General features: G+C 47.8%; 1 protein-coding gene across 2 annotated transcripts in view; it reads right to left on the reverse strand.

The window, feature by feature from the left end:
• The window catches only part of LOC140428032 (superoxide dismutase [Cu-Zn]-like), a 168,459-nt gene that overhangs the window by 33,103 nt on the left and 112,017 nt on the right, over window positions 1-23,339 (reverse strand). The window contains exons 6-7 of one of the 2 annotated variants that reach the window (XM_072514004.1): window positions 9,921-9,990; window positions 5,986-6,103 (exon numbers count right to left, since the gene is read on the reverse strand). In XM_072514004.1, the coding sequence (XP_072370105.1) occupies window positions 5,986-6,103; window positions 9,921-9,990 (188 nt within the window). The remainder of the gene's footprint in view (window positions 1-5,985; window positions 6,104-9,920; window positions 9,991-23,339) is intronic. The other variant, XM_072514005.1, reaches the window with a different exon arrangement.

Below are 23,339 nucleotides of genomic sequence, written 5' to 3' on the forward strand. Positions count from 1 at the left end.
TTCCAGCTTGCATCAGCCTTCCCCACCTGCACCCTTATAGTACTACAGTACAGGCCTGCTCCAGCTCTTTAGCCTGGTCTTTCACTGTTTTCTGCTGGGTTTGATAACCAGCAAACATGTCACTCCCAGTGAAAACTATTCCTCCAACATTCACCTATGCCTCTTCAGCAAAATTGCAGCCAGTATTGGGTAAAAAGAGCTATTTTCTGTGCCTTCAACCAGGAGCTGCCCTGTGTGTGACCACTCACACTATGGCCACCACTGGAAGTCATATTAGGGGACTTAACGGCCCAGTGAAAAGATCCGGAGTCTTTGCCCATTTAAGAAGTTTGAAGGCATAGTCTTCATGCAGGAGGGAGAAGAACCGACTGGTTGAAAGGGTTGGGTGGGACAGACGTACCATTCATGCTATGAGACGAGGTATAAGGGAGTAGGCATACGGATTAGAAAGAGGACAAGATTCACGGCAACGGGGCGGCATGTGGCACAGTGGTTAGCACTGCAGCCTTCGGCGCTGAGGACCCAGGTTTGAATCCCGGCCCTGGGTCACTGTCCGTGAGGAGTTTGCACATTCTCCCCATGTCTGCGTGGGTTTCAGTCCCACAACCCAAAGATGTGCAGGCTAGATGGATTGGCCACACTAAATTGCCCCTTAATTGGAGAAAAAATAATTGGGTACTCTAAATTTATAAAAAAGGCAACAAAAAAAAAGATTCACCACGACAAGGACGGTTACGGGCCAAGGGGGACGATACGTCATGGTTAGCGGTGTCCTGGACGGGGCACGGATAGCACTGGTAAACGTGTACGCTCTCAACTGGGATGACACAGATTTCATAAAAAAGACCATGGTGGAAATCCCTGATGCTGATACACACCAACTGATCATGGAGGGCAAGTTTAACTGTGCACAGGACTCGCTGACAGACCAATCGAACCCCAGATCGCATGGCTAGGGAGCTGGGAACATTCATGGAATAGATGAGGGCAGTGGAACCTTGCCGTTTCTTACACCCCGGTGAGAAGGAATTCTCGTTCTTTTCACCGGTCCACAAAGCATACTCGAGAACAGTCTTTGAGGTATCAGACCAGCCAAAACTACATATGGGGAAGAGGGCGGATGTCCTAGCTTTTGCTTCCCTAATTGCATGCCGGAGAATCCTGCTCGGCTGGCGATCAGCAGCACCACCCATGGCTGCAGACTGGCTGGCAGACCTCTCGGAATTCCTCCACCTGGAGAAGATCAAGTACACTATCCGAGGGTCGGACGAGGGCTTCCACAAAGCGTGGGGCCATTCATCAACCTGTTCCAAGACCTATTCGATGCCAACAGCGACTAGGGAAAGTGAGGGTAGGAAGGGAGGTAGGAAGACAAGGGAAGAAACACACAAGAGAAAGAGGTGGAGGAGGGGAAATGGAGAAAGGAACCCAAGGGGGCCACAGAGTGGAACACAGGGGTAAAAGGAGAGGAGAGAAGGGGCCACGCAGCACCCCCCCCCCTGCCCCCACCAATGAAAAAAAACTAAAGACCCCAACAGGAAGAAAAGGAATGCAGTATGTGGTGCAAAAGGCATCACTAAGAAGGATACTAAGCCACCAACAAGGGAAGGGGGGGAGGCAGACGGGAAAAACCACATGTATAAAGCTGTGCAAATAAGCAACAACTTTATTTGTAAATATCACACACACTTGAGCCGCTACTCTAAAAACTGGAAAATACCACTAAAAACACTTCAAAAAAAGTTAATGATCCTTGGGCAGTCGAGGCATAGTTGTATTTGTTGACAGCAAAATACTGCCTAGAACTCAGTAAATTGTTAATGTTAGACTGTGCATGAGTGGCTGTGACAAAAAAAAACATTTATTTCTATGTTGTACACATAATTTGTTTTCTTTTGCCTCAATACATGCAAGGTAACAAACCATGTTCACTTATACCTTTAGGATTCTTCCCATTCAATAAAAAACAGATTTGGGGTGGCATGGTGGTGCAGTGGTTAGCACTGCTGCCTCACGGTGCTGAGGACCCGGTTTCAACCCCGGCCCCCTGTCTGTGTGGAGTTTGCACATTCTCGCCGTGTCTGTGTGGGTTTCACTCTCTGCTGTGCAGGGTATGTGGATTGGACACACTAAATTGCCCCTATTGGAAAAAAATAATCGGGTACTCCAAATTTATTGTAAAAAACAAATTTGCATATGATTAAGAACATGGCTGATGGTAAATGCCAAATTGCTCAAATCGCAGGTGGAAAATTAAAACAACTGCCACCGTGTTTGTATTTTTGCAATTTGTATAGTATGAAGAGAGGTTTCGAAATCCAGAAATGATGTTCCAAACTACTTGTGATGATTTTATAGTAAATGTTTAATAAGAAATAGGGAAAAAACTAAATAAAATTACACTTAAGTACAACAATGGGTTCACACAATACCAATACTTTAAACTGTTCCAAACAATCTTGGGAGGCGAAGGTGCATGGTATTGTCACTGGATTTTAAAAACATTTATTTTTAAAAATATATTTTATTGAAATTTTTCAAACAAAATGTTTTCCCATTTTTAACAACTCAACAAGGGATTAGACATTAAACATTATTTAAATAATATAGTGAGCTTACAACAAAACTAGAAAAGAAAAAACAAATAGCAAAAAACACAAAATAGTGCTCCCCCCCCCCCCCCCCTCCTCCTCCCTGAGTTGCTGCTGCTGTCCTTTCTATCTTTTCATTATCGTTCCGTGAGATAGTCAAGGAACAGTTGCCACCGCCTGGAGAACCCCTGAGCCGATTGTCACTGATTTATAATCTAGAGACTTGGGAATCATGGAAGATGGTGTAGTTTGAATTCAATACAAATCTGGAACTAAAAGGCGAATGATGACCATGAAATAATTGCCGATTGTCGTAAAAACCCATCTGGTTCCCTGATGCCCTTAAGGGAGGAAGCCTGCTGCATTTCCCTGGTCTCCGTGTGACTCCAGGCCTGCAGTAATGTCACTGACTCACAACTGCCCTCTGAAATGTCCTAGCATGCCACTCAATTGTAGTAACCACCGTGAAGCTGACAATAACTTAGGCAATAGAAACAACAGTGGCAATTCCAGCCCTGTCAACCCTGCTAAGTCCTCCTTACTAACATCTGGGCTCTTGTGCCAAAATTAGGTGAGTTGTCTCACAGACTAGTCAAGCAGTAGCCTGGCATTGTCTAAGGTTTGATTCCATCAGTATGACTATGTCCCAAATACCATCATCATCCTGTCCCACTGGCAGGGCAAACCCAGCAGAGGTGGCGGCATCGCTGTATATGGTCATCAGGGTGTGCCTTGGGAGTCCTCAACATCAACCCTAGACCCATGAGGTCTCATCAGGTCAAACATGGGCAAGGAAATTTCCTGCTGGTTACCACCCCCACCGTTTCCTCCCTTCCCTCCCCTCCAAGATGATGACCCAGTACTCCTCCATGTTGAAAACAACTTGGAAGATGCACAGAGGGTGGCAAGGAACAAGATGGGGGGATTTTAATGTCCATTGGAAGCTCCACTACTGACCAAGTTGGTTAGGTCCTAAAGGATATAGCTGCTAGATGGAGTCTGTGGCAGGTGGTGAGGGACCCAACAAGTGGCAAAAACATATTTGACCTCATCCTCATCAACCTGACTGCCGCAGATGTATCTGTCCATGACATCGGTAGAAGTGACCACCGCACAGTCCATGTAGAGACAAAGTCCCATCTTCACATTGAGGATATACGCCATTGTGTTGTATGGCCTACCATCATGCTAAATGGGATAGATTTCAAACAACTCTAGCAACTTAAGACTGGGCATCCATGAGGTGCTGTGTCCCATCAGCAATGGCAGCATTGTACTCAACAACAATCTGTAAACTCATGGTCCAGCATATCCCCCACTCTACCATTACCATTAAGCGAGGCAAACAACCCAGGTTCAATGAAGATTGCAGGAGGAGATGCCAGGAGCAGCACCAGGCACATCTAAAAATAAGGTGTCACTTGGTAAAGCTAAAACACAGGACTACTTGTGTGCCAACAGCAAGAGCAGCAGGTGAGAGACAGAGCTAAGCAATCTCGCAACTAATGGATCAGATCTAAGCTCTGCATCCTTGCCATATCCAGCTCCGAAAGGTGGTGGACAATTAAACAACTCACTGGAGGAGGTGGCTCCACAAATATCCCCATCCTCAATGACGGGGAGTCCAGCATATCAATGAAAAAGATAAGGCTGAAACATTTTCTACAATCTTCAGCCAGAATGCTGAGTGGATGATCCATTTCGGCATCCTTCGGACGTTACGAGCATCACAGATGCCAGTCTTCAGCCAATTCGATTCATTCCACACGATCTGAATACATGGCTGAAGGCACTGGATACTGAAAAGGGCATGGACAATAATCTTGCAATAGTACTGAAAGCTTGTTCTCCAGAATTTGCGATGCCCCTAGCCAAACTGTTTCAGTGCAGCTGCAACACTGGCATATACCCGACAATGTGGAAAACGGACCAGATATGAGCTGTACACAAAAAGCAGGACATATCCAACCTGACCAATTATCACCCTATCAGTCAACTGTCAACTATCAGTGAATTCATGGAATGGGTCATCAACAGTCCCATCAAGTAGAAATTGTGAAGCAAGAGCAATAACCTGCTCAACGATGCTCAGTTTTGGTTCCACCGGAGCAATTCAGCTCCTGACCTCAATACAGCCTTGGTTCAAACATGGACAAAAGAGCTGAACTCCAGAGGTGAGTTGAGAGTGACTGCCCTTGATAGTAAGGCTGCATTTGACCGAGTGTGGCATCACACTAGATGGAGTCAATGGGAATCGGGGAAATCTCTGCAGGCTGGAGTTATACCTGGCACGAAGGAAGGTAGTATAGTTGTTGGAGGTCAGTCATCTCAGCTCCAGGAAATCACTGCAGGAGCTCATTAGGGAATCATCCTAGGCCTTCCCATCTTCAACGATTTCATCAATGACCCTCCTTCCATCATAAGGTCAGAACTGAGGTATTTCACTAATGACTGCACAATGTCCAGCACCATTCACAACTTCTCAGATACTGAACCAGTCCGTGTCCAAATACAACAAGACCTGAACAATATCCAGGCTTGGGCTAACAAGTGGCAAGTGACATTTGCACCATACAGGTGCCACGTATTGCCCCATGACATTCAATGAAACCCAAACTATCAACATCCTGGGGGTTACCATTGACCAGAAACTGAATTGGACGAGCCATAGAAATACTGTGGAATTTTACTTCCAAATTAATACCTGTGGAAAAAGATTCCACCTGGTCAATTATCCTGCCCATTTTATAATTCTCATGATTAGCAGATTCTGTTCAGCTGGGAAGTGCACAAAGCTTTGGGAAAAATAGTCAGGATTTTACTACTGCTGTTTACAGGGGAAAAAAGATATCCACTGAAGTAGGCTGACTGAAATGCAGGGTGCCTTTATCTGAAGCTGATTGTTCATTTCAGCATGCAAACTACTAAACTCACCTTTTAATCACAAATCATCAGCCAACTTGATCTGACTGGATGATATGCACAACAGTAGGGCTGCTGTCTTCAACAGTGTAAAAAGACCAAAGTGCATTTTTTTTACATGGGAGGCTTTTTCCAATCGACTTAAGTTTCTCAATGGGTAAGGGATATCCTGTAGCTTAATCATTCCAATATTAATATATTTTTTCAGTAGTTTTTCCTTTTTAAGTGAGTTCACATCCCTAGCCGGGAGAATGAATAATTAAGCTGTTTATTAGCTTGTGCCAGTTCCATGCAATAACATACTGGCACTTCCTCCAGTTTTCAACCCTCTCTTTGGGAAACTGTCTAAATCAGATGGTGAACTTGTTATTGTGTGAACCATGTATATTTAACGGTTGCATCACAGGGCTGCATATTTGTGGTTGAAATAACCTTTGTACAGAATTATCTGCTTAATGAGGCAAATACCTACCACCATAGCGCGACCAATAATAGACTCAGCCCCTGAAAGACAAATAAGTTGATCTTCGATTTGAAATTCAGCCACACCTTCTTCATTAGCTTCAATGTTGCCTAGATCTCCTACGTGCCTAGAATATATTGCAATATTGGAGTTAGAAAAATAACAGTGGTTAGCACTGTTCCTTCACAGCACCAGTGACCCGGGTTCAATACCCGCTTGGGTCACTGTCTGTGTGGAATCTGCATGTTCTCTGCATGGGTTTCTTCCAGGTGCTCCTGTTTCCTCCCACAATCCCGAAAGACGTGCTTGTTAGGTGAATTGGACATTCTGAATTTTCCCTGTGTACCCAAACAGGTGCCGGAGTGTGGCGACTAGGGGATTTTCACAATAACTTCACTGCAGTGTTAATGTAAGCTTACTTGTGACACTAATAAAGATTGTTAATGTGGACAAGGTGCGGTGGTGGTGGGAAGGAGAAGGGGTAGAGTGGGTTACGATGGAGGGGGAATCTTGAAAGGGCTCTAGTTTGAGGGCTAAGGTGATGGCAGCGTTGCCAATAGCTCCGAGTAGGTATTCAGGAAGCCTAGTGCTGCAGTCCACGGTGAAGATATGGAATCAGTTGAGGCATTTTAGGGTGGAAGGGATGTTGGTGTTAACGCCGCTGTGCGAGAATCATGGGTTTGAGCTGGGGGATGGATAGTGTATACAGGGGGTGGAGGGAAGGGGGGGTTAGTCAAGGTCAGGGATCTGTATTTGGAGGAAGGGTTCGCCAGTCTGGAGGAGCTAAGGGAGAGGGTAGAGCTGCCGAGGGGGAGTGAGTTCAGATATCTGCAGATTAGGGACTTCGGCAAAAAGTTTGGAGGGGGTTCCCTAGGTTGCCGGGATACACCCTGCTGGACCGACTGGTGCTTCCAGATGTGGAAGGGGAGGGAAGAATTGGGGATATATACAAGTAGCTGGAAGAGCAGGGTGGTGCAAATCAAGGAGAAATGGGAAGAGGAGTTGGGAGGGGAGGTCAATTGGGGAGTATGGAGTGAGGCACTGCGAAGGGTAAACGGGACCTCCTCTTGTGCAAAGATGAGCCTGATACAGTTTAAGGTGGTGGACAGGGTGCATATGACTCAGAATGAGTGGGCTCTTTCAGGGGGGTAGCAGATGAATGTGAGAGGTGTGGGCGGGGTCCAGTGAATCACACGCACATGTTTTGGGGTTGCGAAAAATTGTGAAGATTCTGGGCAGGAGTGTTCGCGATGGAGGAGGAGCGGGACCCCAAACCTTTGGTAGCGATATTTGGGGTTTCAGAGAAGCCGGATAATGGAGAGGAAGGCTGATGCCGTGGCCTTCGCCTCTCTGATTGCACGGCGGCAAATTTTACTGGAGTGGCGGTTGGCATCGCCACCGGGGCTAGCGGCTTGGTTGGGTGACCTGTACGACTTCCTGCGGTTGGAGAAGATAAAAGTATGAGTTAAGGGGCTCTGCAGGGAGGGTTTGAGAAAAGGTGGGGGATGTTTGTGACCGTGTTTGAGGAGCTGTTTGTCGCGATGGGGTTCCCAGGGTGTTTATTTGCTGTTATCTGCTTTGATACATGTTTGTAATAAATACATTTTTTTAAATAAAGATTATTATTATTAAATCAGAATAATACTTGTGGAGCTTTATTGCACAACTTCGTTGTGCAAAAGAAGTATTTAACCATTTAAAGGAAACTTAAAGTCAGCGAGGACTTGGTATTTACATGCAGTATGTATTGTTGTACATGGCATCCAATTTGGATGTTGAGCGAATAGAAGTCTTTTGTGTTGATGCAAATGACATGGTTTTGGTTTGAGGCCTTCAGTGCCATTTGGGTCCCACCGATTGCCTTGTACCATGAGGAAGCCAGTAAGCTTGCTGAATTCTGTGGCTATGTCTTTGTTTCATTGGGGTCATGCTATATGTGAAAAATTCCATTGCCTTATCAAAGAGGATGTTTGTCACCTTGTGATCGCAAGCCCTTAATGCTGGCTACTATTGCATAAAATGTAAATGTCACCAGTCCTAGAGGACCACAGTCTGATCTCTTCTTTAAAGGCTGACTGGTGGTGATTTAACCTGAAGGTCATTACACCTCAGGCAAGGGGCAAGGTTAAGAAAGTAGGGCCTTAGATCCTTCATCAATGACTGACTAGGGGCTTTTCACAATAACTTGATTGCAGTGTTAATGTAAGTCTACTTGTGACAATAAAAAAGATTAAAGATTAATTAACGTTTCCACTATGGATCAGGGCTTGGTGACTTTTGTCTCCAATGAGTGCAGCACCATGGTGTAAGTAGACCATGGCTTGAGGTCATTCCAGAAAATCTGAGAAGATTGACAGCATCCTCAGTGAAGCAGTCTCAGGACATACAACTCCTCTGACATATCTTAGTACAAATGTACTATCTGTATGTTCTCTGGCAGGGGAAGGATACCAAGTAGGCTCATGTCTGCACAGTAGCACATTGGTTAGCACAGTTGCTCCACAGCTCCAGGGTCCCAGGTTCGATTCCCGGCTTGGGTCAAGTCTGTGCGGAGTCTGCACGTTCTCCCTATGTCTGCGTGGGTTTCCTCTGCTGGTGTGGGCAGCACGGTAGCCCAGTGGTTAGCACAGTTGCTTCACAGCTCCAGGGTCCCAGGTTCAATTCCCAGCTTGGGTCACTGTCTGTGCGGAGTCTGCACGTTTTCCCCATGTCTGCGTGAGTTTCCTCCGGGTGTTCTGATTTCCTCCCAGTCCAAAGATGTGCAGGTTAGGTGGATTGGCCATGATAAATTGCCCTTAGTGTCCAAAAGGTTAGGTGGGGTTACTGGGTTACGGGGATAGGGTGGAGGTGTGGGCTTAAGTAGGGTGCTCTTTCCAAGAGCTGGTGCAGACCGATGGGCCGAATGGCCTCCTTCTGCACTGTAAATTCTATGTTATATCTATGTTATAGTACTTCACTCTCAGGGCATCCTCCTTCTCCTTCTACTTTTCATTATTCTGAATAGGGGTCTGCCATTGGGAATGCCACTGTAGATGATCACATCACCCAAAAAGAATGGAGTAATTGGGTTTTCTAAAATCTTCTCATTTTACATAGGATCAAAACTATTTTAACACCATGTTCTGCACAACCCTAGCCATCATATAATCCTAACAATCCAAACCTACCGCATGGAGCAATGTTCATCAGAATTTTTTGTAGAAATTAGTTTCAATACCTTTAGTCTGAAAATTACAGAATTACAGAACGCTTTATTTTCTTTCCGCAGACTGATGTCGTCACTGAACAAAAAAAAAGATCAAAATATTTCATGGGATTCTACCCTGACTAATTTGAGAATATACCATATAAAATGGAAACATATTCATCTCAGGTAGAAATTCTTAGGCAGTGAAAATATATTTTAAAAGCAATTAAATCTTTTTCCAGGCTTCTCATACTGCTAAAGCAGAGGTCCACTGGACTTCTTACTCCCTGAATACTCCTTAAATGTTTTGATTTCTCTTTTCACGCTGGTATATTTTATTACAATCCCACACCAGGTCCAGTGGCTAGAATACTGGACAGAAACCCCAATATTTTATTGTAATTATGTAAGACTGTGAGGAAAGGATACCTCACTCCAGGAATGATTTCATGAAAAATAAGGATATGGTAGATTAAAACAAACTTTATTACTAACACAATATTAAAATATCTTTAACATCACACAAAAAAAATAACTTACAATTATCCTTTAATCAATCCTAATCAAACCACTACTGCAGCAGTCTTACAATAACCTAGGCTTTTAACCCTGCACCAAATACCTATAACACAATATATTTGAAATTTCTACATTCATGGCACTATTTTGAACATTTAATACATATAAATCTCAGCTTTTCAACTTTATGATCTACTATGCATTTCTTATTTCGGAATTATCTGCATATAATACACACCTTTCATTATCCTGTTGCCCACCATGAAGCTTCTTACGGGGATTGAAATGAGGTCCTATACTATGATAACCTAAAATAAAGAATATATTTAAAATGTTATGAGACTAAATTACATCAAAGGGGAGAGTTATTTTTTTTAAAGTAAAGGCATATTCCACTCAGCATAGGTAGATGACTGATACAAATGTAGCTGGGAAAAGATAAAAGAAAAACAAATGGCACCCCTTCAATGCAAAACAAACTGCTGATAGTATTAATAAAAGGTTCCATGTGTCACCTTGAACTGGCAAAGCACAAACTCTTGTTTTGACAATTCAATTATATTTATATTCAGAATTTTTTGATAAGCATGTTTATTGATATTTTAAATTTTATAACAAAATAATGCAACAAAGTTACAAAATAAGACAGCACTCAAAGCAAGGAAGGGGGAGGAAACAGTGATGGCTTAACCCACATGAGCACAGTATGGAACATGAGAATGGCATTACAATTGGCTTGATTCCATTATTAAACAAAACAAAATACCCACATTGCCCCCCCAGAGATCGAGGGAGAAACAGGAGAAGATCAAGAGAACATGACAGCATAACAAAATGACGCACAATCCCTCATGTCACACAGCCCCACAACCATCACGGAAGATCAAAGTAAACCCCTCATGCCATGACTGGGTGCGCACTAACATACATTTCCCTCAACTCCAGCAGTGCCAACGGCATCAATGACGGTACACAGCCTTCTCTTTCTGATTCCAAACCACCTGCACCTGTTAGGAGCAAGGAACGGATTCATCAAATCCACCCTTGCAAAAACAAAATAAAATGCATGAGTTATAAACAAACTACATAATGCAACAAAACCCCAATCTCAGGCTCAAGGCAGCACAAAAACTATAATGAAAGGAGGGCAAGAGAGGACTGGCTATGTTCAGACTATGGTCAGGCCCACAGGGCTTCCCAAGGTAAAAGAAGGGAAGAAGAGCAAGAAAAAGACAGACCTACTGAGGAATTGAACTAAAGAAAAGAGCATTAGGCTGGGATGACCAGTTAGAATAGTGCATTATGGACATTAATTTGGTTGCAGGGAGTGAGCAAAGAGATTGGACAAAGCATGGCGAGAGGGGGATGGGAAGCTATTTGACCAGTTCTTTGCACAAAGGATACTGCAAAGGATGCTGATAGAAAGAGGCCCAAGGCAAGGAATGTGGGAAAAGGGCCTATAAGAATCTTGTATTTGTCACCGTTACCTTATTTGGTCGTGGGTATGTGAAATTTGAGGCTGAACCCATATGTCAAAATAAGGGGAAGTAGATTTAGGACTGAGTTTAGGAGAAACTTCTTCACCCAAAGGGTTGTGAATCTATGGAATTCCTTGCCCAGTGAAGCAGTAGAGGCTCCTTCATTAAATGTTTTTAAGATAAAGATAGATAGTTTTTTGAAGAATAAAGGGATAATAAGGGTTATGGTGTTCGGGCCGGAAAGTGGAGCTGAGTCCACAAAAGATCAGCCATGATCTTTTTTCTTTGTTCTTTGAAGTGTAGAAGATTGTAGTTTAGTCGGGCAGTATGGTCGGCACGGGCTTGGAGGGCCGAAGGGCCTGTTCCTGTGCTGTACATTTCTTTGTTCTTTGTTCTTTGATCTCATTGAATGGTGGAGCAGGCTCGAGGGGCCAGATGGCCTATTCCTGCTCCTAGTTCTTATGTTCTAGTTCTTATGTATGAAATCAGATGCTGTGCTTCCTTTGTTCACTTGCTCTGGGGATCTCAGGAACAGTGTTGGTCCTGCTGTTATCAGTGAGTCTGGCTTGCAAGCTATTTGAAATAAAATAAAACAATATCTACAAATCCGAACTCAGCCTTTTGATTGAGACCAGACTGGACAGAAAGAACTGAATTACATCACTACCTGGGCTATCCCACTAGAGGACAGCACTCACCAGGGTCGAGTACAGGCCAAACAACAAAAAGGGAATCCACCTCTCTAGGGACAACTACAGGATATCCACCAAGGCACAGAACTCGACCCATCCCCCAGCCCCCGTGCACCAGAAAAACAAGGAAACAAAACCCAGCCCCTCCCCACACTCTCGGATAAGGACATCCCGAGGGATAACAAGATAACAGCCACAGCACACCAGGTGTAATTTAAAAAAATATATATATTTTATTCCAAACTGATACAAACGCATACAAACCATAAACAAGTGTGGGGAACATACTCCCCAACACACAATTGTACTGTTTGTTCAAATGTTTCCCCATTTTCACCACCACCACATGGCCAAGAACATCTTCCACCTTGCCTCAAAATCCTCCGCTGAACCCCTCAATTTGGAGTGAATATTTTCCAGATGGAGAAAGTCGGATAAGACTCCCAGCCAGGCCACCAACCCCGGAGGCGTTGCCGACCGCCATTCCAATAAGATACTTATCTTCCAATAAGAGGCGAAGGCCATGACATCGGCATTTCCCCCCTCCTTCAGCTGCGGCTTCTCCAATATCCTGAATATCACCACCAAAGTTTGGGCCCAACCTCCCCCCCCCACGATCCCCGTTAGTGCCGCAAACACTCCCGCCCAGTATCTTTCTAGCTTCTTGCAGCCCCAAAGCTTTTGTGTGTGGTTTGCTGGTCCCTGCCCACACTTTTCACACTTGTCTGCCACTCGCTGGAAGAACCCACTCATTCTTACCCCAATCATATGCACCCTATGTACCATTTTGTATTGTATCAGGCTCATCCTTGTGCATGAGGCAGTCGCATTTACCCTGCGTAGTGCCTCATTCCACACACTCCCGTTTATCTTGCAGTTCACTTCTCCTTAATCTTTGCCACCTCCCTGCACGCCCAGCCACCCATATATGTCTCCGATCTTGCCCTCCCCTTCCATGTCTGGAAGCAGCAGTCGCTCCAGCAGGGAATACTTTGGTAGCTTGAGGAACTCTTTCCAAACCTTCCACGCAAAGTCCTGCAAGTATCTAAACTCACTTCCTTTTGGGAGCTCGACCCTCTCCTTCAGTTCCTCTACAATGGCAAATCTCTCTTGCAGGTACAAATCCCTCAGCATAACCAGCCCCACTTCTTTTTCTTTTAAGTCTTTTTATTGGCATGTTCAAAATTTATAAAGTTATATACATTGTTAGCCACGTTTATTTACAATTTTATACATAAAGGTTTGTCTTGTCCTTCCTTTAATTTACCCTATTTACATTCTGTCAACCTCTGGCTCGGCTTGTGGTCCCTCCTACACCCCCCCCCCCCCCAGCCTGCTCCTCCTCCTCAGCCCGCCCCTCCTGTGTCACCCCCCCCACCCTGTTCTCTCCCCTTACTCCTTCCCCCTTTTCTTCCCGTCGACTTCGGCTGTGCGTCCCCTGTGATTGTGTGTGTGGGGTGTGGGGGAGTTTGCCCCACCCTCCCACGTTGTTCCCTTTTGTCTTTCCAGCCTTTTCTCCTCTCCCCCCCCCTCCCTCCCCCCAGGTTGCACGTTCCTATCGTTCCCCCCGTCTTTATTTTCCCTTATCCTTTCCTTTCTATCTTTCCAATTTCCCCATCTTACTCGTAGTTGCTGGCCTTAAACAGGTTTTGGAACAGGCCGACAAACTGCCTCCATGCATTTAGGAAGACTTCCTCCGACCCTCGGATGGCATATTTAATCTTTTCCAGGTGGAGAAATTCAAAAAGGTCAGCAAGCCAGTCTGCAGTTGTGGGTGCTGCTGCCGATCGCCAGCTAAGCAGGATTCTCCAGCGTGCGATTAGGAAAGCGAAAGCTGTGTCCCGGGGGTGGTCCATGAGGACCAAACTGTGTTTGTGAAGGGGAGACAGCTAAATACAAATATACGGAGGCTGCTAGGGGTAATGATGATGCCCCCACCAGAGGGGGAAGCGGAGATAGTGGTGGCGATGGATGCCGAGAAAGCATTTGATAGAGTGGAGTGGGAGGTGTTGAGGAGATTTGGCTTTGGGGACAGGTATATCAGGTGGGTACAGTTGCTGTATAGGGCCCCGATGGCGAGCGTGGTCACGAATGGACGGGGGTCTGACTATTTTCGGCTCCATAGAGGGACGAGGCAGGGATGTCCTCTGTCCCCATTATTGTTTGCACTGGCGATTGAACCCCTGGCCATGGCACTGAGGGGTTCCAGGAAGTGGAGGGGAGTACTTAGGGGGGGAGAAGAACACCGGGTATCTCTATATGCGGACGATTTGTTGCTTTTTGTGGCGGACCCGGCGGAGGGGATGCCAGAAATAATGCGGATACTTGGGGAGTTTGGGGATTTTTCAGGGTATAAACCGAACATGGGGAAAAGTGAGTTATTTGTGGTGCACCCGGGGGAGCAGAGCTGAGAGATAGAGGATATACCGTTGAGGAAGGTAACAAGGGGTTCCGGTACCTGGGGATCCAGATAGCCAAGAATTGGGGTACATTACATAGGCTTAATTTAACACGGTTGGTGGAACAGATGGAGGAGGATTTCAAGAGATGGGACATGGTGTCCTTGTCATTGGCAGGTAGGGTGCAGGCGGTTAAAATGGTGGTCCTCCCGAGATTCCTTTTTGTGTTCCAGTGCCTCCCGGTGGTGATCACGAAGGCTTTTTTCAAAAGAATTGAGAAGAGCATTATGAGTTTTGTGTGGGCTGGGAAGACCCCGAGAGTGAGGCGGGGATTCTTGCAGCGTAGTAGGGACAGGGGGGTGCTGGCACTACCGAGCCTAAGTGAGTACTACTGGGCCGCCAATGTTTCAATGGTGTGTAAGTGGATGGGAGAAGGGGAGGGAGCGGCGTGGAAGAGAATGGAGAGGGCGTCCTGCAAGGGGACTAGCCTGCAAGCAATGGTGACGGCGCCGTTGCCGTTCTCACCAAAGAAATACACCACAAGCCCGGTGGTGGTGGCTACATTGAGAATTTGGGGGCAGTGGAGACGGCATAGGGGACGGGAGCTTCGGTGCGGGGCCCGATAAGAAACAATCATAGGTTTGTTCCGTGGAGAATGGATTGGGGATTTGGAGCATGGCAAAGAGCTGGGGTAGTACAATTAAGAGATCTATTTGTAGATGGGACGTTTGCGAGTTTGGGAGCGCTGACGGAGAAATATGGGTTGCCCCAAGGGAATGCATTTCGGTATATGTAATTGAGGGCTTTTGTGAGGCAACAGGTGTGGGAATTCCCGCAGCTCCCGACGCAGGAAGTGCAGGATAGAGTGATCTCAGAGACATGGGTGGGGGACGGTAAGGTAGCGGACATATACAGGGAGATGAGGGACGAGGGGTGATCATGGTAGTTGAGCTGAAAGGGAAATGGGAAGAACTGGGGGAGGAGATTGAGGAGGGGCTGTGGGCGGATGCCCTACATAGGGTAAACTCATCGTCCTCGTGTGCCAGGCTAAGCCTGATACAATTTAAGGTGCTACACAGGGCGCATATGACTGGAGCACAGCTTAGTAAATTTTTGGGGGTAGAGGATAGGTGTGCGAGATGCTCGAGAGGCCCAGCGAATCACACCCACATGTTCTGGTCATGCCCGGCACTACAGGGGTTCTGGGTGGGGGTGGAAAATGTGCTTTCGAAGGTGGTGGGGTTCCGGGTCGAACCAAGCTGGGGGTTGGCTATATTTGGGGTTGCAGAAGAGCCGGGAGTGCAGGAGGCGAGAGAGGCTGACGTGTTGGCCTTTGCGTCCCTTGTAGCCCGGCGCAGGATATTGTTAATGTGGAAGGAAGCTAAGCCCCCGGGGGTGGAGACCTGGATAAACAATATGGCAGGGTTCATAAAGTTAGAACGGATTAAGTTCTTGTTAAGGGGTTCGGCTCAGGGGTTCACCAGGCGGTGGCAACCATTCGTCGACTACCTCACAGAAAGATAGAGGGAATGGAAAAGAAGTAGATAACAGCAGCAACCCAGGGAGGGGGGGGGGGGGGGAGGAATCGGACGGACTCTCAGGGATGTTATTGTACATGCATAAGTATTTGGTATATGTAATTGTATATTGGACTGTTGGACTGTAATTTTGGAGAGTATTTATTTTGGACAAGGCAGTTGCCATTTAGTTTTGTTTTTCTTTTGTTCTTGTTTATATATATTATTTATTTATTTGTTTAAAACTGGCCACGGCTATTTATATTGCTTTATTGTTGTGTAAAAGAAACACTACGTATTGTTATGTTTGGCCAAAAAACTCGAATATATTAATTTTTTTAAAAAGGAAAGCGAAAGCTAGGGCATCGGCCCTCTTCCCCATGTGTAGCTCTGGCTGTTCCGATACCCCGAAGCTTCACCCTTACAACCTTGAACATTGCCTCAGAGAACGCTGTCCAGAACCCAGCAAGCTTGGGACAAACCCAGAGCATGTGGTGTGGTTGGCCGGGCCCCTCTGCCACCGTTCACATTTGTCCTCCACCTCCGGGAAGAACCTGCTCATTCAGGTTCTGGTCAGGTGTGCTCTGTGCACCACTTTGAGCTGCAGGAGGCTGAGCCTTGTGCAGGAAGAGGAGGAGTTAGCCCTGCTAAGTGCTTTGCTCCAGTCACCACTCCACTTCTGTCCCCAGTTCATCCTCCAATTTCTACCTGGTCTTGTCCACTGGTGATTGGGCTCTGTCCTGCAGCTGACCAGACATTTTCCCACATAGTCCCCCTTCATTACTGTCTGTGTTTATCTGATCCTCTAATAGTATAGTTTCCGGGACCCCGGTGTACCCTACTGTCTCTTTGCAGAGGAAATTTTTTATTTGCAGGTGTTTCATTTCCTGTCCTGTTGGCAGTTCCCACTCCTCCGTCAGTTTGTCCAGTGTCGCTAGTCTGCGCCCTACATACAAGTCTCTGTCAGTGTGCCCCTGTCCCGTCTCCATTTCCTGAAGGTGGTGTCCAGCATGGCTCGGGGGAATTTGGTTCCAGGCCATCACTGTGGACTGCACCACTGGGCTCTCCGTGTATTTCCTCGGTGCCAGTGGCAACGTCGCCGTCACCATCGTCCTCAGGCTGGACCCACCACCAGGATTCTTCCTCCTTCTCAACCCATTCTGCCCCCTCTCCTTCCCACCACCACCTCACCTTCTCCACATTCACCGCCCAATAATAATGCAGCAAGTTCGGCAATGCCAATGCCCCCTTCTGCCTAGGATCAGAGAATTTACAGTGCAGAAGGAGGCCATTTGGCCCATTGGGTCTGCACCGTCCCTTGGAAAGAAAACCCGACTTAAGCCCACGCCTCCCATCATATCCCCGTAACCCAGCTTAACCTTTTTTGGACACCAAGGGCAATTTAGCAAGGCCAATCCACCTAACCTGCACATCTTTAGACTGTGGGAGGAAACCGGAGTACACAGAGGAAACCCACGCACACACGGGGAGAACGTGCAGACTCCGCACAGACAGTGACCCAAGCCAGGAATCGAATCTGGGACCATGGAGCTGTGAAGCAACTATGCTAACCACTGTGCAACCGTGCTGCCCCCTCTGCCTCTGTAACAGGGTCCTCTTTACCCTTGGTACCTTCGCTGCCCACACAAACTCTGAGAGAATCATATCCCGCTTCCGGAGAAAGACCTTTAGTGCAAAAATCAGAAGCGTCTGGAATATGAATAGAAACCTTGGCAGGATGTTCATCTTCACCACTTGGACTCTCCCTGTCAGAGTCAGATGCACATTCTCCCCAACTTCCTCCACCAGCTTTGTTAAATTCCATTTATGCAATGTCACCCACTCTCCCGTTAACTGACTCCCCGGTATCTCTCCAACCCCACTCGTTCACCGGTAACACTTCACTTTTATCTACGTTCAACTTGTATCCTGCGAACGTCCAAATCTTCCCTAATAGGCCCATAATCCTCCCTCTGCTCTCCTGCGGGTCCAACACGTACAGTAACAGGTCGTCCGCATCTAGCGACTCCTGATGCTCCCTACTCATCCTTGTAATCTCTTGCCACTCTGCCGACCCCGTAAGGGCAATTGCCAGAGGCTCCATAGTTTTTTTTTTAATAAATATTTTATTGAAAATTTTTGGTCAACCAACACAGTACATTGTGCATCCTTTACACATTATAACAACACAAATAACAATGACCTATTTTATAAACAAAAAATGAATAAATAATAAATAACAAAAATGAAAACTAGCCCTAATTGGCAACTGCCTTGTCACAAGTAACACTCTCCAAAAATATAATTTAACAGTCCAATATATAATTATCTGTAGCAACGACCTATATACTATACAGTATATATTAACAACCCTGAGAGTCCTTCTGGTTCCTCCTCCCCCCGCCCCCCCCCCCCCCCCCGATCCTGGGCTGCTGCTGCTGCCTTCTTTTTTCCATTCCGTCTATCTTTCTGCGAGGTATTCGACGAACGGTTGCCACCGCCTGGTGAACACTTGAGCCGACCCCCTTAGGACAAACTTAATCCGCTCTAGCTTTATATACCCTGCCATGTCATTTATCCAGGTCTCCACCCCCGGGGGCTTGGCTTCTTTCCACATTAGCAATATCCTGCGCCGGGCTACTAGGGACGCAAAGGCTAAAACATCGGCCTGTCTCGCCTCCTGCACTCCCGGCTCTTGTGCAACCCCAAATATAGCCAACCCCCAGCTTGGTTCGACCCGGACCCCCACTACTTTTGAAAGCACCTTTGTCACCCCCATCCAAAACCCCTGTAGTGCCGGGCATGACCAAAACATATGGGTATGATTCGCTGGGCTTCTCGAGCACCTCGCACACCTATCCTCCACCCCAAAAAATTTACTGAGCCGTGCTCCAGTCATATGTGCCCTGTGTAATACCTTAAACTGAATCAGGCCTAGCCTGGCACACGAGGACGACGAGTTTATCCTGCTTAGTGCATCTGCCCACAGCCCCTCCTCGATCTCCTCCCCCAGCTCTTCTTCCCATTTCCCTTTTAGTTCATCTACCATAGTCTCCCCTTCGTCCCTCATTTCCCTATATATATCTGACACCTTACCATCCCCCACCCATGTCTTTGAGATCACTCTGTCCTGCACCTCTTGTGTCGGGAGCTGCGGGAATTCCCTCACCTGTTGCCTCGCAAAAGCCCTCAGTTGCATATACCTGAATGCATTCCCTTGGGGCAACCCATATTTCTCGGTCAGCGCTCCCAGACTCGCGAACTTCCCATCAACAAACAGATCTTTCAGTTGCATTATTCCTGCTCTTTGCCACATTCCATATCCCCCATCCATTCCCCCCGGGGCAAACCTATGATTGTTTCTTATCGGGGACCCCCCCAAGGCTCCAGTCTTTCCCCTATGCCGTCTCCACTGTCCCCAAATCTTCAGTGTAGCCACCACCACCGGGCTTGTGGTGTAGTTCCTCGGTGAGAACGGCAATGGGGCTGTCACCATAGCCTGTAGGCTAGTCCCCCTACAGGACGCCCTCTCTAATCTCTTCCACGCCGCTCCCTCCTCCTCTCCCATCCACTTACTCACCATTGAAATATTGGCGGCCCAATAATACTCACTTAGGCTCGGTAGTGCCAGCCCCCCCCTATCCCTGCTACGCTGTAAGAATCCCTTCCTCACTCTCGGGGTCTTCCCGGCCCACACAAAACCCATGATGCTCTTTTCAATCCTTTTAAAAAAAGCCTTCGTGATCACCACCGGGAGGCACTGAAACACAAAGAGGAATCTCGGGAGGACCACCATCTTAACCGCCTGCACCCTCCCTGCCAGTGACAGGGATACCATATCCCATCTCTTGAAATCCTCCTCCATCTGTTCCACCAACCGCGTTAAATTTAACCTATGCATGTGCCCCAATTCTTAGCTATCTGGATCCCCAGGTAACGAAAGTCCCTTGTTACCTTCCTCAACGGTAGGTCCTCTATTTCTCTACTCTGCTCCCCTGGATGCACCACAAACAACTCACTTTTCCCCATGTTCAATTTATACCCTGAAAAATCCCCAAACTCCCCAAGTATCCGCATTATTTCTGGCATCCCCTCCGCCGGGTCCGCCACGTATAGTAGCAAATCGTCCGCATACAAAGATACCCGGTGTTCTTCTCCTCCCCTAAGTACTCCCCTCCACTTCTTGGAACCCCTCAACGCTATCGCCAGGGGCTCAATCGCCAGTGCAAACAATAATGGGGACAGAGGGCATCCCTGCCTTGTCCCTCTATGGAGCCGAAAATATGCAGATCCCCGTCCATTCGTGACCACGCTCGCCACTGGGGCCCTATACAACAGCTGCACCCATCTAACATACCCCTCTCCAAAACCAAATCTCCTCAACACCTCCCACAAATGATCCCACTCCACTCTATCAAATGCTTTCTCGGCATCCATCGCCACTACTATCTCCGTTTCTCCCTCTGGTGGGGCCATCATCATTACCCCTAACAACCTCCGTATATTCGTGTTCAGCTGTCTCCCCTTCACAAACCCAGTTTGGTCCTCGTGGACCACCCCCGGGACACATTCCTCTATGCTCATTGCCATTACCTTGGCCAGGATCTTGGCATCTACATTTAGGAGGGAAATAGGTCTATAGGACCCGCATTGTAGCGGGTCCTTTTCCTTCTTTAAGAGAAGCGATATCGTTGCTTCAGACATAGTCGGGGGCAGTTGTCCCCTTTCCTTTGCCTCATTAAAGGTCCTCGTCAGTACCGGGGCGAGCAAGTCCACATATTTTCTATAGAATTCGACTGGGAATCCATCCGGTCCCGGGGCCTTTCCCGCCTGCATGCTCCTAATTCCTTTCACCACTTCTTCTACCTCGATCTGTGCTCCCAGTCCCACCATTTCCTGCTATTCCACCTTGGGAAATTCCAGCCGATCCAAGAAGCCCATCATTCTCTCCCTCCCATCCGGGGGTTGAGCTTCATATAATTTTTTATAAAATGTCTTGAAGACTCCATTCACTCTCTCCGCTCCCCGCTCCACCTCTCCTTCCTCATCCCTCACTCCCCCTATTTCCCTCGCTGCTCCCCTTTTCCTCAATTGGTGTGCCAGCAACCTGCTCGCCTTCTCCCCATATTCGTACTGTACACCCTGTGCCTTCCTCCATTGTGCCTCTGCAGTGCCCGTAGTCAGCAAGTCAAATTCTACATGTAGCCTTTGCCTTTCCCTGTACAGTCCCTCCTCCGGTGCTTCCGCATATTATCTGTCCACCCTCAAAAGTTCTTGCAGCAACCGCTCCCGTTCCTTACTCTCCTGCTTCCCTTTATGTGCCCTTATTGATATCAGCTCCCCTCTAACCACCGCCTTCAACGCCTCCCAGACCACTCCCACCTGGACCTCCCCATTATCATTGAGTTCCAAGTACTTTCAATGCACCCCCTCACCCTTAGACACACCCCCTCATCTGCCATTAGTCCCATGTCCATTCTCCAGGGTGGGCGCCCTCCTGTTTCCTCCCCTATCTCCAAGTCCACCCAGTGTGGAGCGTGATCCGAAATGGCTATAGCCGTATACTCCGTTCCCCTCACCTTCGGGATCAATGCCCGACCCAGCACAAAAAATTCTATTCGTGAGTAGACTTTATGGACATAGGAGAAAAACGAGAACTCCTTACTCCTAGGTCTGCTAAATCTCCACGGGTCTACACCTCCCATCTGCTCCATAAAATCTTTAAGTACCTTGGCTGCTGCCGGCCTCCTTCCAGTCCTGGACTTCGACCTATCCAGCCCTGGTTCCAACACCGTATTAAAATCTCCCCCCATTATCAGCTTTCCCATCTCTAGGTCCGGAATGCGTCCTAGCATCCGCCTCATAAAATTGGCATCATCCCAGTTCGGGGCATATACGTTTACCAAAACCACCGTCTCCCCCTGTAGTTTGCCACTCACCATCACGTATCTGCCCCCGTTATCCGCCACTATAGTCTTTGCCTCGAACATTACCCGCTTCCCCACTAATATAGCCACCCCCCTATTTTTCGCATCTAGCCCCGAATGGAACACCTGCCCCACCCATCCTTTGCGTAGCCTAACCTGGTCTATCAGTTTCAAGTGCGTTTCCTGTAACATAACCACATCTGCCTTAAGTTTCTTAAGGTGTGCGAGTATCCATGCCCTCTTTATCGGCCCGTTCAGCCCTCTCACGTTCCACGTGATCAGCCGAGTTGGGGGGCTTCCTACCCCCCCCCTTGTCGATTAGCCATCACCTTTTTCCAGCTCCTCACCCGGTTCCCACGCAGCTGTATCTCCCCCAGGCGGTGCCCCCCCCGCCCATCCTCTCCCATACCAGCTCCCCCCTCTCCCCAGCAGCAGCAACCCAGTAATTCCCCCCTCCCACCCCCCCCCCCAGCAGCAGCAACCCAGTAATTCCCCCCTCCCACCCCCCCCCCCCCAGCTAGATCCCCCGCTAGCGTAATTACTCCCCCCATGTTGCTCCCAGAAGTCAGCAAACTCTGGCCGACCTTGGCTTCCCCCCGTGACCTCGGCTCGCACTGTGCGACGCCCCCTCCTTCCTGCTTCTCTATTCCCGCCATGATTATCATAGCGCGGGAACCAAGCCCGCGCTTCTCCCTTGGCCCCGCCCCCAATGGCCAACGCCCCATCTCCTCCGCCTCCCCTCCTCCGCCTCCCCTCCTCACCACCTGTGGGAGAGACAAAAGTTACCACATCGCAGGATTAGTACATAAAACTCCTCTTTCCCCCCTTTTTAACCCCCCTCTTTGCCCCCCACATTCGCCCCACCACTTTGTTCAAACGTTCTTTTTAATAACCAGCTCATTCCAGTTTTTCTTCCACAATAAAAGTCCACGCTTCATCCGCCGTCTCAAAGTAGTGGTGCCTCCCTCGATATGTGACCCACAGTCTTGCCGGTTGCAGCATTCCAAATTTTATCATCTTTTTATGAAGCACCGCCTTGGCCCGATTAAGCTCGCCCTCCTTCTCGCCACCTCCGCACTCCAGTCTTGATAAACGCGGATCACTGTGTTCTCCCATTTACTGCTCCGAGTTTTCTTCGCCCATCTAAGGACCATTTCTCTATCCTTAAAACGGAGGAATCTCACCACTATGGCTCTGGGAATTTCTCCTGCTCTCGGTCCTCGCGCCATCACTCGGTATGCTCCCTCCACCTCCAACGGACCCGCCGGGGCCTCCGCTCCCATTAACGAGTGCAGCATTATGCTCACATATGCCCCGACGTCCGCTCCCTCCATACCTTCAGGAAGACCAAGAATCCTCAGGTTGTTCCTCCTTGCGTTGTTTTCCAGTGCCTCCAACCTTTCCACACATCGTTTCTGATGTGCCTCCTGCGTCTCCGTCTTCACCACCAGGCCCTGTATGTCGTCCTCATTCTCGGCTGCCTTTGCCTTCACGACCCGAAGCTCCCGCTCCTGGGTCTTTTGTTCCTCCTTTAGCCCTTCGATCGCCTGTAGTATCGGGGCCAACAGCTCTTTCTTCATTTCCTTTTTGAGTTCTTCCACACAGCATTTCAAGAACTCTTGTTGTTCAGGGCCCCATGTTAAA

This window comes from Scyliorhinus torazame, chromosome 8, assembly GCF_047496885.1.
Source record: "Scyliorhinus torazame isolate Kashiwa2021f chromosome 8, sScyTor2.1, whole genome shotgun sequence".
NCBI classification, from domain to species: Eukaryota; Metazoa; Chordata; class Chondrichthyes; order Carcharhiniformes; family Scyliorhinidae; genus Scyliorhinus; species Scyliorhinus torazame.